Below are 20,098 nucleotides of genomic sequence, written 5' to 3' on the forward strand. Positions count from 1 at the left end.
TCATCTTTCTGCCCCTGTTACTTTTTTAGTTGACCTCTGCTGTTCTTTAAAGTCTCCCCAACCCTCTGGCTTCCCACTAATCATCACCACTTTGTATGCTTTTTCTTTTGTTTTTATGTTGCCCCGACTTCCCTTGCCAGTAATGATTGCCTCATCCTCCTCTTAATATGTTTTCTTCCTTCTGGGGATAAATTTCCCCTGTGCTTGCCAACTTACCTGCAGAAACTCCTGCCATTGCTGCTGCACCATTTTCCCTGCTAGGACCCCCTTCAAATCGACCCTGGCAGCTCCTTCCTCATGTCTTTGCAGTTGCCTTTATTCGATTGTAATACTGTTACTTCTGATTACTGCTTCTGCCTCTCAAACTGCAGGGTGAATTCTAACATATTATAGTCATTACTCCTTCACCTTGAGTTCAGTCAAGTATTCCATATTACACATCACCAAATCCAGAATTGCCTGTTTGCTAGTGGGTTGCACCACAAGCATTTTATAGATTCCACTAAGTCCTACTATTTGTGATGCGCTACCAAACTGGTTTTCCATGTCCACCTACATATTGAAGTTCCCCATGGTTATTGAAATAGTGGATTTCTTAAATGCCTTTTCTGTCTCCTGATTTTTCTCTGCTGCACATCTTGACTACTACAAGGAGGCCTGTAGATATCTCCCATCAGGGTTTATTTGCCCTTGCAGTTCTTCAAATCTACCCACATAGATTCTACACCCTCTGACCTTGTGTCGCTTCTTGCTATTGATTTAATTTCATTTCTCACGTCTGGGTGTCCTTTCAGTACAACTTGTATCCTTGGAGGCCTGTGTACAACTCCCATCAGATATTTTTCCTTTGTGGTTTCTCAATGCTATCCACACAGATTCTATATCTTCCAACTCTACATCACCTGCTATCGATTTAATTTTGTTTCTTACTAAGGAGGCAACCCTGCCGACCCCCACTGCCCATCTGCCCGTCCTTTTAATAGGACACGTATCCTTGGATTTTTAGTTCCCAGTCCTGATAGCCTTGCAGCCATGTGTCCATAATAACCATGACATTGTATCCGTCAATTTCAATTTGTGTTACACGTTCATTAACTTTGTTTTGTACCATACATTTAAGTATAGCACCCTCAGTCCTGAGTTGACTGTCCCCCCACTTCTCACAGTTGTCTCCTTATCTGCTGTGCCTGAAGTTAAATTGTTGAGCCTTGCATACTCTCTGTCCCATTACTTGTGCTAGAAACTTCAATATTTTCCACTTCTTTAATTATTTCCATAATTTTCCATGCAACTGAACCCCATCCCATCGGAACAGCTCCCTCTTTCCCCAGTACTGCTGCCAATGTCCCATGTATTTGAACCTGTTTCTCCCATGCCAATCTCTGAGCTATGCATTTATCTCTTTAATCTTATTGATCCTGTGCCAGTTAGCTTGTGGCTTGTGTAATTAGGAGATTATTATCTTTTTGGTTCTGCTTTTTAATGTAGCTCTGTCTGCCCGTTTTCCCTCAGCAGAGCCTCTTTCCTGCTCCTGCCTATTATCATTTGTATCCACATGGACCGTGACACCTGGATTTTTCCCCTCCTACTCCAAGTTCCTCTGCAGCCCAAATAAGATAACCTGAACCTGAGCATCAGGCAGGTAACACAGCCTTCTGGACTTTCAATCCTGGCCACAGAGAAGAGTCTTTTCTTTTGACTATACTCTCCCTGATTAAAACTTTATTTCTCTTTCCTCACCCCCTACTTTTGAATGGTGGCCTATACCATGGTTAGTTTGCTCATCCTTCCTACAGTCCACACTCTCGTCCACACAGGGAGCAAGAATCTCAACCACAAACAAAAATAGAAGTTGCTGGAAAAGCTCAGCAGGCCTGGCAGCATCTGTGAAGAAAAAAAAGGTCAGTTAACATCCAGAGACCCTTCCTCAGAACCTGACGCAAAACGTTAACTCTGACTTTTCTTCACAAAGCTGCCAGACCTGCTGAGCTTTTCCAGCAACTTGTTTTTGTTCCTGATTTGTAACATCCACAGTTCTTTTGTTTTTTATTTAGTGAGAATCTCAAGCCTATTTAACAAGCTCAAGGGCTGAGGCTCCTTCAGCAATACCTCTGGGAAGCATCTACATTCCTCGCCTCATTATCACATCTTCCTGCCCCTGAACACTGACTGAAATTGAGGTACTTAATCCAAGGGGCGTGACTGCCCCCTGAAACACACATTCAGGTAGCTGTCCCCTCCATGATGTGTCCCAGTCTTTGATGTTTGGGTTCCAGCTCCTCAACTCTGAGCCGGAGTTCCTCAAGCAACCAGCACTTGCTACAGTGTGGATTTTTAAAGATTTAATGGTTGCCTTTTAGCTTGTAGCCTGTAAATATTTCCCCTCTTTGCCTTCAATCTGAAACTAACCTATAATATTTGTATTATAGCTATTATCAACCAAATGAATTTATACTTTTCCATGATATCACTTTCTGTTGCGGTGAGCTTCCAACTGTGAGCTTTAATATATCATGTTAAAAAGACCTTATAAACTATGAAACTGAAAAGCAAACAAAAACCACTTCTTCCCCATTGCCCCAAACTCCAACACTGCGTCAAAATTCCCCAAGCTACATACTCACTCAGGCCGTGAAATCAAGCAAAAGTTAACATCTAGTAATTTAAGGAGATATAAGGGCATGTGCAAAGATGATGGTTATAAGTACCGTATTCAAAGTGGAAAGAGAGCGAAGAGGTTTAGCAAGTGAACTGCAGAGCTGTGGGGTTGGTCTTGGCCATCACTGGTAGTTTTGCAAATTTGACGATTTCTGAGAGGTGAAAATTCAAGGAGCACAGATTTCAGGATTATCAGGTTGAAAGAAATAAGAAATAGGGATCAGTCGCACTAAGTGAATACAACTAACAGTTGAACATCCACAACCACGGTCAGACAGTTCCTTGGATTCATTATTCTTCTCTGAATGAGAGCTGTCTCCTCATCTTAGTCCTAAATGGCCAACCTGCTATCCTTGGACTGTAACCCCTAGTTCGATGCTCTCCACAGAGAAAATAATCAAGGGTTATCAACCCAGTTAAGTCTTCTAAATATTTTATCAATTTCAATGAGATCGCCTTTAATTTTTCTTAAAATAGGCCACTGAAGTACTATCTCTTCCTGGGATGCCCGGTCATCTGAGCAATCAATGTGTTAAACCTTTGTTCCCCCTTCCAAAGCAAGTATTCTCCTTTTATTGGATCTGAAGACTAAAACTATACATTGTGTGTTCTATTTGTTTTGATTTACCGTGTGCTGAGATGTATTGTGTAGATACAGAGGTTTACAAAAGGCTATTCTTCATATGTGTGGATAAATTTATGCAAATTACTAGGCTTGTGAATTTATGTTTAGCTTGTGATAGTTGTTCCACAGATCTCTACATTTGTGCATCACTATCGCAAATTGGACCTTTGCCGTCTCCAAGCTTTGCATTCCAACTTCCATTTTTTTACTTCATCTCTTTATCTCTTCCTGCATCCCATTCCCTCATGATCCCTCCCGTCATTTCATTGATTCTTCCTCACTCCTACTGACCCAGACCAATTTGAATCTGCACTACTCTATTCCCCACCTCATTGTCAAATCTCTCCTTATTCTGGCCTTCACCCCAAGCTGATGAGCACTCATCCTTCACTTTGTGTATTATGCCTGTCCTTACGCTGTGGTGGAGAAAGGGGAGGAAAATGCCATGAAATGAATGGTGGCTACATTTGAATCAGAGTTAGAATGTGATTTGAACATTGACTGGAAGTGAAGGCTGACATTGGCTTTGCAAAGTTGAAGAGGAATCAAAGTAGAAAATGAAAGCAATATGAATGGAGCTATAATCATTTTTGATTTTCCTGAGGCCAAGCCTGTGTTTTTTCTCTGTCTTGATATCAAGAAAGAACAAAGAACCAAGAAAATTAAAGCACAGGAACAGGACCTTTGGCTCTCCAAGCCTGCGCCGATCGAGATCCTTTGTCTAAATCTGTCATCTGTTTTCTAAGGGTCTGCACCCCTTTGCTCCCTGCCCATCCATGTAACTGTCAAGATACATCTTAAAAGATGCTATCGTGTCTGCATCTACCACCTCTGCTTGCAACGCGTTCCAGGCCCCCACCACCCTCTGTGTAAAGAACTTTCCATGCATATCTATAAACTTTCCTCCTGTCACTCTGAACTCATGACCCCTAGTAATTGAGATCCCCACTCTGGGAAAAAGCTTCTTGCTATCCACCTTGTCTATACCTGTCATGATTTTGTAGACAAATATGGAGTGTATCTGTCTGCCCATTCCATATATTTTAGATTTCCATGTACTGTTGATATTCACTCCTATTTTTTCCAGCTGCCATTTATCCTCTTGATTTCACTGTGCTAGCCTTGATCTTTCTTGCTACTTGCATCTCTGCTTGCTGCATTATCTTCACTTGCACCATTTCATCACTTGATCTGTGTCATACCGCTTTTTCCACTTCACATTATCCCATAACAGTACGTTATCTTTCAGTTCATTGTCCATCCTCATGGGGTTACCCTCTTGTACTGTAATCATCCTTCATCCACTTTAACACGTAACTCTTCCTCATCCCCTAATGCCATCAGCCTCCAACAAATGTCTTGATAAAGCATTTATTTCGTTTTTAAATAGCCTTCACTCTTGGATCTTGCTTAACAGTTCATTCCTTGATTTCCTCAGCTACACAATTCCACATGAAGCATTTGTTTTTCCCATTGCCTTCCAACATTTTTTGACTTCCCCATAGCACTGTGCTTTCACTCCTCCATTACATATGTTGTATACATACCTCTGTGGCCCCTGGATTTCATGCCATCCTTTCTACTTCTATCTCACACAATTGGTTTGTTCTCCCAGACCCGGGTAAGCTGAAACAGCATGGCCAGTAAAAGTAAATAGGTGTACAGAACAAATTGAGATCACTGCTTGACTGAAATTGGACCACTTGATGGAAGCAAGAATTAATGCAGCCATAAAGGACAAAATCCAGAATTAATTGAAAGATGGACTGAAAAAAAGCAGGTGCAGCAGAGACTCCAAGAAAAGGTAGCCAAAGAAGCCCAGCAGTGCTAATGCAAAAGTGGAAGATCATGTGGAGCATAACGTGGCAATGGATGAAGGCAGAGGGAGAGTGACTGAGGACAATTACAAAGGGCACAAAGAGGCAAGAAGGCTGCTGTATCATTAATGTCAACAGACTACTGTAACTTTAAACAAATTAAATCAGAACTTAACTTTAAAGTGGAAAATTAGATGGAATGCAAATGATAATGGTTGCTGGATTGATGAGAGGATAGATGAGAAAACATTAGCTGCAAAAAAGAAGTAAGATTTTCTTCTGCATTGTGGTAATTTTGCAGTAAATTGAAATTGTTATTTATCGATTTTAAACTTACTTCAAAGGTTAAAATCTCCTTTCAGTCATTAAAAAAATCTCTAAACCTTTATTATAGTTTGGATAAATTCTTCAAAGATGTTTGTTTTTGAGGTGAATTTGAAAATTAGAGTGTTTTATTTTAATTTACTTTTGAGAATGGAGGAGTAACCACTGTTCTTTCCTCAAAAGTAGATTTTTTTTCCCCTGAGATTTTGGGAGACTTATCATTAAATATTTGGATTTCGCTATGATGCTTGTAGCCCCTTCATAACAGAACAGGCAGCTACAAAACTCCTTTGGGGGCCTTGCCCAGCTAGCAGATATCAGTGCTGCAGTGCAGTGTCACATTACACTCAAATTTGCTTACCAAGACATTTCGAGATGGCCGTGCTGTTTTGGATATTGATTTAGTGAAGATTTCTCGCTGGTTAGGGAGGAAACAATAGAAACCTGTATATGTAAGTTGGTTATGGCACTTAATTAGGGACATGCAGATGGAATAAAAAGCAGCAAAGTGACATTGGTTGATAGATTAAGTTATGGGCAAAAAGTGGCATTTAGAGTTTAGTGTAATAAGGCCATCCATGTCAAACCTAAGATAGACCACTGTATTTTCTTCATGGAAACTGTAGAAATTAAGGGGTCCACTGCAGAAGTCACTATAAACTGGTGGACATATAGTGAAAGCATTTTTTAAAAAGGTTGATGGACTGTTGGCCTTTATCTTGAGAGTTAGAAAATAAAGGGTGGAAGGTAAGTTACAACTATGCAGACTTGTGGTTTACTATGTTTTGATTTCTGGGGAATGTACCAGCATATATTAGCCTTGTGCATGACACTGCATTATTTTACCAAAATGAGACAATAACTGAAGGTGTTATGTTTGAGTTTAGGCTGTATAGATTTAGCTTTTCTTGCCTTAATAGATCAAGCCTAATTGAAATTTAAGTTTGTTAAATTCAAGCTGAGCAAAGGGGTTGGTTAGAGCAAAAGAAACAATTATTTCTGATGATGGAGCTCAGAACAAAGAGGTGTAACCTCTTTCAGCAGAAGTTTGGGGCTGATGTCAGGAACAGTGATGACAGTTGTTATGGTAAATCTGGAACTCTTTCCTGTAGAAATCTTTCAAGCTGAAGTCAATTGAAAATTTTAAAACTGAGATTGCCAAACAAAAATCTGAGTGGTAATGAGTTCTATGAGACCCAGGCAGGTAGATGAGTTAACATAAAGATCAGTTTTGATTCAACTGAATGGCAGAACCTCCTTGAGACAAAGAGAAAGTGGAGTTGTAGATGTATATCAGTTCCAATTATATCAAATGGTAGAGCAGGCACAATTCCTGTGTTAGTTTTGAGGGGCAAAATGGCTGATTCATCTGGTAGTATCTTCATATGTTCCTATGTCAGTACTTCTGCTGCAAGATGCATTCGAATAATCCATTATTATTCAGAATAAATGGTCCAGGAATGATTTATAGAAATGCTTTTCTGAACAAAGTTGAAATTTTCCTTTGCCCTAATTGGTTTTGTTTCCATTGTTATAACAGGCTCGAATGTGTTATTGATTTTTCTGATAATTAATTGAAAAAAATAATGTGTGAAATCTAACTGATGAACTTCATGTTATAATACTTGGTTTCAGTGAACTGACCAACTTGCAGTTTAATGAGAAATGTAAGCCTTTCACTTAAATCTGGAAGACGGCCTAAAGTTTTATTGTGATTTATAATTTAGTTATCTCCCTTTTGTTTGATACTGTTATTTGAGTGGTGAAATCAATCAAATGATGTAAACATTCGCTGTACATTTGATGCAGTGCCTGTACTGAACATTTTATAGAAATATACTCTGGTAAAATAAGTGGCAAACGTGTTATCAGGGTTAGGTCTGACTGATATTCTAAAAAGACAGGATACGGCAACCCAGGAAGTCACAATGTCAGTGGTGGTCCTGCTGTCTCGTGTTATTGTGACAGGATGAATCCACAAAAAATTGTTTCTCAAAAAAAGTTAAATGCTTTCATTACCTCATCCGAATCTAATTTTTTGTTTAGTAGTACAGTCCAGCAAGGTGAAGAATATTATAAGATGGTAGTGAAAGACAGAAAAATGGGAAAGAAGCCTATGCTATTACTGGATAGCTTTGAGCAGATTGCAGGCCCCAAATGAGCAGAAATGTCACTAAGTTGACTTTGAAAATTTACCCCGTATTGCTTTTCATTCAATCTTGCTGCAAAAACGAGCACGCTAGTCAATCAGTATGCTGTTCTATGCATGGGCCAGGAATACAGAAACATAGGGTAACTGAAAGCAGCCTTTTCAATATAGAGAGAAAAATCATTGAAGTCTTAGATGTAGTAGAGCCGTACAGCATGGAAATAGACCCTCCAGTCCAAATCATCCATGCCAATCAAGTTTCCCAAACTAAACTAGTTCCATTTGCCTGTGCATGGCCAGTATCCCTCTAAACCTTACCTATTCACCTACCTGTCCAAATTTCTTTTAAATTTTGTAACTGTATCTGCATCTACCCTTTTGTGTGAAAACGGTGCCCTGCAGGTCCCTTTAAATCTTTGTCCTCTGACCTTAAAATTATCAATCATGAACTCCCTTACTCTTCAGGAAAGACTTTCACTATTCACCTTGTCCATTGGCATTCATGATTTTATAAAACTCTAAGTACTGAACCAGAGCAATTCACTCTTCTGCAAGAAAACTGACTTGTATTTGATGGGCAGAGTAGAGGAAGTGGAAAGCCAGGAGTATCAGCTAAAACATTTCGGAGCTGAATTCCCACAGCTGTTCATAGGATGAAGAAAGCAGGAGGCTTTATAACACATCACCCTGTCCTGAAACAAAGCCAGAATCCATAGTTACACCAAGAAAAGTTCTTCATTCACACTTACAAAATGCAAAAAGGGAAATTTGCTTACTGTTGAAGCAAAGAATTAGTTCCCTTGTGAGAGAACCAACAAACTGGTGCTTGGTGGAAGTGACAGCATTTTTTCAGAACTATTACCTCTGGTGGAAGTTGGACTTTTAGAATTCATATAGCAGGAGAGTTTTGCAACTTGATGAAGTGCTACATGTTATTGAGCTGTGTCATCCAATATTGCTTTTGAAGGCAGTGAGTGACAGCAAATCTTTTAAGTGGAGGGAATTTTATCTGACTGCAGTCCTTTGGTCGAACTGCAGTGTGTTTTTAAAAATAAAACTGTCAAAGGCAGCAGAAAGAAACTTCAAAAGTCTGCAGACAGAAAATAGCCATAACACACTCACTCTCCTATGAGTGGAAGATACTGAGGTATACCTGCTCAAGCATCGAATCAAAAAGCAAATGTTGCCTTACAGACAACTGAATGTCATCGTTGTTAAAATCCAAAGGACTGAGGGGAAGAAAAAGGTTTCACCTTGTAGTCTGTACTTCTGATCTTTTGGAATTGCAAGAATTAAACAAACTCCTAGGATGTTGTTGTCTATTGTGAGGGGCATTGAATACAAAGTAATGAGGTTATGCAGGACATTGGTGAGACCATAATCTGTGTTCTGTAAATATTAGTCACCTCATTTTAAGGAAGGATGTAAATGTAGTAGTAGTAAAAGTAGTAGTTTAGAAGATTCAGAGATCAATTTACTCGACTGATACCTAGGATGCATGGATTGTCTTGTAAGGAAGATAGAACAAGTGTAGCTCGGCTCCACTGGAATTTAGAAGAGCAAGAGGGTGCCTGATTGAAACATATAAGATCTTGAGTGATCTCAGCATGTGAAGATGATGTTTGCTCTTGTAGGAAAATCTAGAACTGTGGGTGAGCAGTTCACAATAGGAGGTTGCATTCAAGAAAGACAAAAATAACATTTTTTCTCCGATGGTTGAGTACCTTTGGCCTTTCCAACATCAAGACAATGGAAACAGAATATTTAGTTGCTTTTAAGACAGAGCTAAATAGTCTTTCGTCCTCTTGCATACCAAGAATCTGACATTTGGTGGTAATGTGAAATAATTTGATCAACTGTGATCTTACCGAATTGTGGAGCAGGCTAAGTAACCTATGGCTGCTCCCAATTTGTTTGCATGAATATCGCAACATGCCCGGCCAGAGCAACATATTCCATTTGTGGCTAGATCTCTCAAAATCATTGAAAGAGATATCCAGCTGTATTATTTGCTATACATTATCAGGAGACAAGAGAATTGTTGATGTCTACCTTTTGCAGTAGGCTACGAAACTATTTTTGCATGAACCTCTGCAGTTGGGTAAAATGTTCTTGATCATAGTATTACGACCCCCCACCCCGGTGATAGAAGCCATACAAGTGCAGGGTTACATGTCTGAAGCCGTGATTTCATCACTGAAGGAAATAGTTGCAACACATGCAAAGTGAAATTTTGTAATCTCAGTGGACCACAGATTGGAAATGAATACTTTAAAAAGTTCACAGCATCATATGGCTTTGTCCATGTTTTCAACTCAGCATTGTACTCTTAAGCCAACATTGGGGCTGCATGAGGAGTGCAGGTATTAAAAGAATTGCTAAACTAGAACTATATACGATTTGCATTCCTAAGCTATTGTTCTCATCTACTCGTCTAGTTTTGCTCCATCTGAACTGCTCATTTCTAATCTATTCTACTCATTTGTTGGTTGTGGGCGTTGCTGGCTGGCCAGCATTTCTTGCCCATCTCTAGTTGACCTTGAGAAGGTGGTGCTGAGCTGCCTTCTTGAACCACAGCGGTCCTCCTGGTGCAGCTTGACTCAAAATGCTATGAGGGAGGGGATTCCAGGATTTTTGACCCAGTGACAGTGAAGGAACGGCAATATATTTCCAAGTCAGGATGGTGAGTGACTTGGGTTGCTTGAAGGTGGTGGTGGTGTTCCCATATATCTGCTGCCCTTGTCCTTCTAGATGGAAGTGATAGTGAGTTTGGAAGGTGCTGTCTAAGGATCCATGATGAATTTCTGCAGTGCATCTTGTAGATAGTACACACTGCTGCTACTGAGCATCGGTGGTGGAGGGAGTGGATGCTTGTGGATGTAGTGCCAATCAAGCTGGCTGCTTAATCCTGGATGGTGTCCAGCTTCTTGAGTGTTATTGGGCTGCACTCATCCAGGCAAGTGGGGAATATCCATCACATTCCTGGCTTGTGCCTTGCAGATGGCGACGGGCTTTGAGGAGTCAGGAGGTGAGTTACTTGGCACAGTATTCCTAGTTTCTGGCTTGCTCTTGTAGTCACTGTTTATGTGGAGAGTCCAGATAAGTCTCTGGTCAATGATAACATCCAGGATGTTGATAGTAGAGGATTCAGTAATGGTAACACCATTGAATGTCAAGGGGCGGTGGTTAGATTGTCTTTTATTGGTGATGGTCATAGCCTAAAATTTTTGTGTGGTGCGAATGTCACTCGTCAGTCCAAACCTGGATATTGCCCAGATCTTGTTGTATTTGGACATGGACTGCTTCAGTATCTGCAGAGTCACGAATGGTGCTGAACATTGTGCAGTCATTGGCAAGCATCCCCACTTCTGACCTTATGATAAAGGGAAGGTTATTGATAAAGCAGCTGAAGATGGTTGAGCCCAGGATACAACCCTGAGCAACTCCTGCAGAGACGTCCTGGAGCTGAGATGATTGACCTCCATCAACAACGACCATCTTCCTATGTGTCAGGTATGACTCCAACTATTGGAGAGTTTGCCCCGATAACCATTGATTCCAGTTTTGTTAGGGCTTCTTGATGCCACAATCAGTCAAATGTAGCCTTATTATCAAGGGCTGTCACTCTCACCTTACTTCTGAAATCCAGCTCTTTTGTCCATGTTTGAACCAAAACTGTAATGAGGTCAGGATCTGAGTGGCCCTGGTGGAACCCAAGCTGGGCATCACTGAGCAAGTTACTTCTGAGTGGATGCTGCTTGATAGCATTGTTGATGACACCTTCCATCACTTTACTGATGATCGAAAGTAGACTGATTGGGCAGTTATTGCCCAGGTTGGTTTGTCCTGCTTTTTGTGTACAGGACATAGTTGGGCAATTTTCCACATTGTTGGATACATACCAATGTTATAAATGTACTGGAACAGCTTGGCTAGGGGAGTGGCATGTTTTGGAGGACAAACCTTCAGTACTATTGCCTGAATGTTGTCGGGCCTGTAGCCTTTGCGGTATCCAGTGTCTCCAACCGTTTCTTGATATCAGATGGAGTGAATCAAACTGTTTGAAGACTGGTATCTGTAATGCTGGGGACCACCGAAAGAGGCCAGGATGGATCATCCACTCAGTACTTCTGGCTGAAGATTGCTGTGAATACTTTGGCCTTATCTTTTACACTGATGTGTTGGGCTCTTCCATCATTGTGGAGCCTCCTCCTCTAGTAAGTTGTTTAATTGTCCATCACCATTCACAACTGGATGTGGCAGGACTTCAGAGCTTAGATCTGATCCGTTGGTTGTGGGATCACTTACCTCTGTCTATCACTTACTACTTTTGGTGTGGAAGTAGTCCTGTCTGGTGACTTCACCAGCTTGATATCTCATCTTCGGGTATGCCTGGTGCTGCTCGAGGCATGCCCTCCTGAACTCTCCATTGAACCAGGGTTGATCCCCTGGCTTGATGGTAATGGTTGAGCGGGGGAGATGTCGGGCCATGACGTTACAGATAGTGCTAGAGTATAGTTCTGCTGCTGTTGATATCCCACAGCGCCTCATGAATGCCCGATCTTGAGTTGTTAAGTCCTTGCGAAGTCTGTCCCATTTAGCACGATAATAGTGCCACACAACACAATGGAAGTTATCCTCAATGTGGAAGCAGGACTTTGTCTCCACAAGGAGTGTGCGATGGTCACTCTTACCAATACTTTCATGGATAAATGCTACTGCAGCTGGCAGATTAGTAAGGCTGAGGTCAATATGTTTTTCCCTCTTGTTGATTCCCTCGCCACCTGCCACAGACCCAGTCCAGGAGCTATGTCCTTTAGGACCTGACCAGCTTGATCAGTAATATTGCTGCTGAGCTACTCTGTGGTGAATGTTGAAATCCCCCACCCAGAGCACATTTTGTGCCCTTGCCATCTTCAGTACTTCCTCTAAGTGTTGTTCAACATGAAGAAGTACTGATTCATCAGTTAAGGGAGCACAGTATGTGGTAATCACAGGAGGTTTCCTTGCCCATGTTTAATTTGAAGCAGTGAGACTTCTTGGGGTCTGGAGTCAATGTTGAGGACTCCTAGAGCAACACCCTCCTGACTGAATATCACTGTGCTACTACCTCTGCTGGGCCTGTCCCGGCAGTGGGACAGGATATATCCAGGGATGGTGATTGTGGTGTATGTGATATTGTCTGTAAGGTACAATTCTGAGAGTATGGCTATATCAGGCTGTTGCTTAACTAGTCTGTGAGACAGCTCTCCCAATTTTGGCACTAACCCCCAGATGTTAGTGAGGAGGACTTTGCAGGATTGACAGGGCTGTTTCTGCTGTTGTCATTTCTGGTGCCTTTGTCCATATCCGAGGAATCATCCACTTTCATTTCTTTGAGACTTTGTAGTGATTCATACAACTGAGTGGCTTGCTGCGCCATTTCACAGGGCATATGAGAGTCAGCCACATTGCTGTGGGTCTGGAGTCGTATGTAGACCAAACCAGATGAGGGTGCAGATTTTTTTCCCTGAAGGACATTTGTGAACAATTGGCAATGATTTCATGGTGATCAGTAGATTCTTAGTTCCACATTTTCTTTTTTTAAAAGTATTGAATTCAAATTCCACCGTGTTGGGATTTGTACCCGGGTATCCAGAACATTAGCTGGGTTTCTGGATTAACAATCCAGTGATAATACCACCATTGCCTACCCCTGAAGAAGACAGAACTTACCCTCTACACTGCCACATAGATATGTGTGCGTGCGTGTGCTAACTTTCAAAACATGAGGGAGAAAGAGGAGAGGATCGTTCCAGACAGAGTGGAATAATGACAAACACCACAAAGTGCACAGTCTGCCAGATCTCCAACCAGGACAGCCAGCTCAATTTGAGAGCAAACCTGTTGTGGTCGAGTGGTTGAAGAGACATTATTGTCATATTTTACTTCAAAGAAATGGTATTATGGGGCAGTGGATCAGATCTGCACTCATTTCTGCACTAAAATATCATCAAAGACGGTGTTACATTCTCTCAGGTACTCTCTCTTGCATGGTCTCTACAGCCTCATGGCAAAATGAAGCCAAAATAAGCTATTTATTAAATAAAATAAAATTACTGTTTTCCTCACCTCAGCAGACCTTGTAAATAGTTGCTAGCAGCACAATGAGACCAAGGATATTATAACATGTTTTCTCATAGGCTCGAAGAGCTCTTTCAGGTTATTTAACTTCTTTCTTGGGTGCCTGCTATCCAAATGAAGTGCGTCTATTCACATAATAGAAGCAGTCCCAACAGATATTCCAGAATTGATTTAGTGCGAATGCAGTGTTTAACCTGCCTTTTCTTTGCACCACTGTAGTCAGTTGACAGCTAATTTCAAATGTTTGAATTGTTTAGATTTTACTGTCAGCTATTTTAATAGTAGACAATAGGTTGCATAATATAGTTGAGCTAAAGTACCATATTCAACATGCACAAACAAAAAGTTGTAAGTAAAGTCACTGGTTTTTGTTGCTCCAGAAATGCATCTTTATTGTAGGATTCGCCGAACCATCCGGCACAGGAGGCTGTTCAGCCCATTATTCCCTCTCTTTGTGACAGCTATGCAATTTGTCCCATTTCCCTTCCCTTTCCCCTTCAAATGTTCATCCAACGTCCTTTTTGAAAGTTATGATTGAATTTGCATTCAGTACTCAAAATTTTGTGGAGTGCATTTTATTTCTAAAATGCCCTTTTATTTTGCCTGATTCTATTGAAAATTTCCTTGACTGACTATACTCTAGTTATTGACTTTTGCATCAATGATAACAGAGTAAGTAAGAAAACATCAAGGTCTTTTATCATTTTGAACACTTATTGAACCTCCCCTTGAGGAGCAGACCCTTGGATTCTCTGCCCTTCTTGGTAAAGGACATTCATCATCTCCAATACCATTCCTAATGAATCTCTTCTGCACAGTTTGTAAGACCTAGTCAGCCTTCTGAAAGTACAGTGTCCAGATTTAGACACAGTACTGCAGCTGAAACCTAATCTCTGATTTCTAAAGCCGTGTCATTCTTGCTTTTGTACTCGCTGCCTACATTTATACAAGTGAGGATCCAGTCATCATCTTTTAATGTTTGTCTCAAGTTGACAGCCATCTTCAGAGATTTGCATATGTAGCCTCCATGCTTGTCTATTTTAAATAAAAATAATGCACTTTTTATCTTTTGCTGTCAGCTAGGTAAATATTACCTGGAGCTAGCTGGCAAAAAGGATGAAGAACTGAACAACTGTACAGCTGTAAACTGGTTGATCCAAGCTGCCAAACAAGGCAAGAAAGAAGCTGGAAAACTGCTTAGAAGTTGTCTTGCAGAAAGGAAAGGTAAATTTCTTTATAGTCAACATAGAAAGACTTGGAATAGCATATGGGTGTAAAGGTAACATACTATTTTTGTACCATACAGTTAATATGTGGTTAATATGGTGCAGGGGTGTTTTTAAAAATGCCTGTTTTGTGATTTACATTGCCAAAAGAACACAAGTGTATCAAAACAGCTTATTCAGACTGAGTTTGCAATTTTGGATGTGATGCTGTGAACCATACTTTGGGAAAAAGTCTAAAAGGGGGCAGTAAAACTGATGCCTAGTCTTCATAGTCTGAAAAACAGCAACAGCCTCCCTAACCTGTTCTTCCTCTCACCCATCCCTTCCTCCCACCCCAAGCCGCACCTCCATCTCCTACCTACTAACCTCATCCCACCTCCTTGACCTGTCCGTCTTCCCTGGACTGACCTATCCCCTCCCTACCTCCCCACCTATACTCTCCGCTCCACCTATCTTCTTTTCTCTCCATCTTTGGTCCGCCTCCCCCCTCTCCCTATTTATTCCAGAAGCCTCACTCCATCCCCGTCTCTGATGAAGGGTCTAGGCCCGAAACGTCAGCTTTTGTGCTCCTGAGATGCTGCTGGGCCTGCTGTGTTCATCCAGCCTCACATTTTATTATCCAGAGAGAGTGAAAACTGATTCACAAGGAAGATACCACTTCTCAGGGGGCTGGGCAGACACCTCTGGAGTATTAAAGCTGGCAAAACCAGTTAGGCAGAAATGGCATGTTTCTGTGCTGTGTACTTTATGATTCAAGGTAATGAAATGTTGTTCCCCTCTTGTCATTTTATTTTGAAACGTGCAGGCAATTTGTTTAAGGCTAAAACCCCTATATTGCTTTTGTTGTGTGCTCCCACACTCAAACATAAAGGAGCCAACTTGGGCCGATTTAAAGGGTTGTTAATGAGAACTGTGTCGTGAGAAGAGAAGAAATTGAATCAGCTAAGGCTCAGCATCCTGAAAGTAGGAATCTCCGCAAGGTATATAAATGATCAGTGTAAACAGTAAGTGTAAGTTGGGAGCTCATTCATTTTAAATTGGTGAGAAGGAAGGATGTACATTACTTTGGTGCTTTATCACACCTGTCAGAATTGACCCAAAGCTGCTTTGAAGTGTCACTGCATTTATGTAAAATTAACTTTACATCCAGTGCCAGAAAGAAAAGTTTCCTCAAAGTATCAGGGAAAGTATGAGTGAATTTTAATAAATGGTCTGCCCACTCCAGTAGAAAGTGGGCAAAGACTGACTTGAATAATATGCAAATAAACACACAGAGAACGTGAAATTGCAATTTAATCTCTCCCTATAGCCTGATAACTTGGCTAGCATCAGGATGTTTTATGACATATCTGGCTGGTTTTGTGAAGAGATATTCAGTTGTTGTCTACTGTGTATAAGTGCTAGAATTTTAGCTCAGTTGGTTTATAAAGCCGTGAAGTTTAAAGGCTTCATTTTTGTTTTACTAATTAGTCATCCATTAATATTCTATGATTGCAAAATTAATGGACTTGAATTTCAGGACATACATAGTACCAGAATTTACTGAGCTCTTGGAAAGAGTCCCTCCCTGAAATTTCTGTTCAGATTAGAAAATGGGTCAGTGGTAGGCTGTCTGTGTCTTCCACCTTTTTTAGATCTCTTATGAAACTACGGATCAATAATTCTGTTTTCCATGTTGAAAACTACTTGCATTTTTTAAAAAAATTCATTCATTGCTAACTGGGCCACTATTTATTATCCATTCTTAACAGTCTTTGAAATGGGGATGATGAGCTGCCTTCTCGAACCATTACAATCCTCAGAGTTTACAAACACCAACAGTGCTGTTGGGAAGGAATTTTGACCCTGTGGCAGTCCAGGAGTGGTGAACTTGTTCCAACTCATGATGTGCCACTTGGAGGGAAACTTGCAGAATGTGGCGTTCCACTGTACCTACTGCATTCTCTGGTTAAAAATTGGAGGTTGTGAGTTTGTAAAGTGTTGTCAAGGGAACTTTGATGAATCTCTGCAGTGTATCTTGTAGATGGGGTACGCCCTATCACCACTGTGTATAGCAGGCTTGAAAAGTGAACGATGAAAATATTGGATGGGGTATTGATCAAACGGGGTGCTTTGTCCTGGATGGTGTGGAGCTTCTTGAGTGGTGTTAGAACTTTAGTGATCCAGGCAAGTAGAAAATCTTCCATCACCTTGTGACTTACAGCTAGTTGACAAGTAGATTTCTTGATTATTGTGTAGAATGAATCAAATTTTAAAAAACTGACAAGAGTACTGTATACAGTTCTGGTCACCTCATCACAGGAAGGATGTGTTAGCATTAGAGACAGTACAGAGGACAGTCACTAGGGTGATGCCTGGAATGGAGAAATTGAGCTATAGGGAGATATTAGATAGACTTGGAGAGTTTTCTTTACAGCAGGGAAGGCTAAACAGGACATGTTTGACATGTATAAGATTCTGAGGGGTATGGACAGGATGAATAGAGAGCTGCTGTTCCCCTTGATTGCGCGGACAATCACTAGAGGGCACAGTTTTAGGGTAAAGGTCAGGAGATTTAGAGGGGACTCGGGCCAGGGGGGAACTCAGTGAGTGCTTGAAATCTACAATGCGCTGTCTGGGATGATAGTCGAGGCCAGAAACCTTAGAACCTTTAAAAAGTATTTCAATGAACACTTCAAATACCTGGATGTGAGTTTGCTCGCTGAGCTGGAAGCTGCAAACTCACATCCAGAACCTCAACCTGAGCTACAAATCTTCTCAAAGCTCACTTCAAATACCATAACATTCAAGGATATGGGACAAGAGTTGGAAATTGGGATTAGTGCACTTTAGTGGCAGATATGTCAGTGCAGACTTGATGGGCCGAAGGGCGAGATTAATGAATCTGTGACATCTAAGATGGTGGGAACCTCAGGAGGAATTAGAGAGATATATTTCACTTGCCACATTCAGCTGAAGCTAGATCCGAATACTTTGATCTGGCGTTTTGCATTTACATGCTGGCTCCCCCATCGTTGAGAATGGCCATATTTACGGTTCCTCCCTCTCCACCTCCTTTAACTGTTTAATTATACCCTACCATTCACAACTGGATATGGCAGAACTAAGATCTGATCTATTCGTTGTCAGTTTGACTATTGCTTAATATTTCATTTCTTAGATATGCCTGATGTGTGGTTGTTGATTTGTTTGTCGATCTGCTAGATTGGTTTGTAGATGTTTCGTCACCATATTAGGTAACATCATCAGTGCGCCCCTACAATGAAGCATTGTAGGTCTAACTTGCTGGTTATTTGTGGGGTCCGGTTTGATGTGGTGGCTGGCCTCATTTCCGCTTCTGCTTCATAGTAGTTGGTAAATGAGGCCTATTTCCACATATTTGTTGGAATTCCGGGTTGAGTACTGGGCTTCTAGGAATTTCCGTGCACGTCTTTGTTTGGCTTGACCTAGGATGGTTATGTCGCCATGAGCACCAACTAGCTACCAAGAGACACTAACCATAACTCACTTCCGTACACTTGAACAAAGAAGGCCACTAATTCGACTGGGATGACATAACCATTCTAGGACAAGCCAACCAAAGACACATGTAGGAATTCCAAGAAGCCTAGTACTCCACGCAGAACTCTATGAGCAAGCATGTGGAAGTAGAACCCAGATACCAACCACTATGAAGCGGAACCAGAAATGAGGCAAACTGCCACATCAGACCAGACCACATAAATAACAAGTGGGACAGACTAACAATGCTTCTTCAGAGGCGCACTCATGATGTTACCTAGAATGCAAACTGATCCACAATTTACAGCCTATTTTGAATCAATTCTAAAAACAATTGCCAAAGACTAAACCTACATATGGAAGAGAGGAATCATTTTAAATGCTTTCTTGTTTCCATAGAATCTGTACAGTGTAGAAACAGGGCATTCAACCCAACAAGTTCACACTGCCCCTCCAAATAGCATCCCACCCAGACTCATTCCCCTGCCCTGTAACCCAGCATTTCCTGTGTCTAACCCACCTAATTTACACATTCCTGAACACGACAGACAATTTAGCAATTTAGCCGATCCACCTAACCTGCACATCCTTGGACAGTGGGAGGAAACCGGAGCAGCCAGAGAAAACCCTTGCAGTCACTGGGAGAATGTACAAACACCACACACAGTTGCCCGAGGGTGGAATCAGACCCGTGTCTCTGGCATTGTGAGGCTGCAGCGCTAACCACTGAGCCAACGTACCACCCAAAGTTTATGTTCCCTGACCAGAATTGAACCCGGGCCGTGGCAGTGAGAGCTCCAAATCCTAACTACTAGACCATCAGGGAGTTCTAAAGTGTGGTCGGCTGCACTCGAGCCAGGTAGGACTTCAACCTAAAATCTTCTAATCTGGAGTCAGACGCGTTATCCATTACGTCTCTGGCCCAACACACTGGTTACATATTTTTCAGGTCACATATTTTGTTTCCATTGTTTTGCAGATTTTCAACAATAAATGTGAACATCACTCTTTACTTTTGTTGTGTAGAATCTGTTCCTGTGTAAGTTCAGTATTTTTAAAGACTTTGCACATGCTGCATCATCTTCATGGGAAAATCATGTGAGCAGTTTTCACGGTACTTTCTAGGTTACTGGATGGCTGCATGTGTTCATGCAGTTTTCAGGAAAAATTGCTTGATACCTACTTTTTCCTTAAGGCATCACATCTGAGAACGAGGAATTGGTGAAGCAGCTTGCAAATGAAAGTGAGTTTGAGCGGGCTGTGCGGAAGGCTACCTTAATCATGTATCATAAGCTTAACCCAAACCGAAAGAAACAAGTCGCTGTCTCTGAAATTCTGGAGAACGTTAGTCACATCAATGCTGAAGGTAGGACAAAAGTGAAAGTTCATTGAGATGATTCTAAAGACCCAGCAATGTAGAAAAGATTCACACATTTTCAGAATTACATTGACTGTGTTATAATGTGGCTTGGCTTTATCATCATGCAGGTAACAAGGCAGAACCTGGCCCTGTCCCAAAAATGCTGCAGAAAGAGAGGCGAGTGCTTGAGCGACTGGTCAGCATTCAAAGTAAGATCATAACCTGCTAGTGCTCTTCCTGCTTTGTAACTCTTGAATGGCTACATGAGGAAATTTACTATTCACATAATTTAATTATTAATCTATTTCAAATTCA

At 41.2% G+C, this 20,098-nt stretch overlaps 1 protein-coding gene across 2 annotated transcripts in view; it reads left to right on the top strand.

Moving 5' to 3' along the window:
* LOC125451652 (wolframin-like) overlaps positions 1-20,098 on the top strand; it is a 39,771-nt gene that overhangs the window by 15,095 nt on the left and 4,578 nt on the right. The window contains exons 1-4 of one of the 2 annotated variants that reach the window (XM_048529081.2): positions 5,785-5,876; positions 14,776-14,920; positions 19,619-19,789; positions 19,912-19,992. In XM_048529081.2, the coding sequence (XP_048385038.1) occupies positions 19,705-19,789; positions 19,912-19,992 (166 nt within the window). In that variant the 5' untranslated portion in view covers positions 5,785-5,876; positions 14,776-14,920; positions 19,619-19,704. Of the gene's footprint in view, positions 1-5,784; positions 5,877-14,775; positions 14,921-19,618; positions 19,790-19,911; positions 19,993-20,098 lie in introns of those variants that run through there. The other variant, XM_048529071.2, reaches the window with a different exon arrangement.

This window comes from Stegostoma tigrinum, chromosome 1 (assembly GCF_030684315.1).
Source record: "Stegostoma tigrinum isolate sSteTig4 chromosome 1, sSteTig4.hap1, whole genome shotgun sequence".
NCBI lineage: Eukaryota > Metazoa > Chordata > Chondrichthyes > Orectolobiformes > Stegostomatidae > Stegostoma > Stegostoma tigrinum.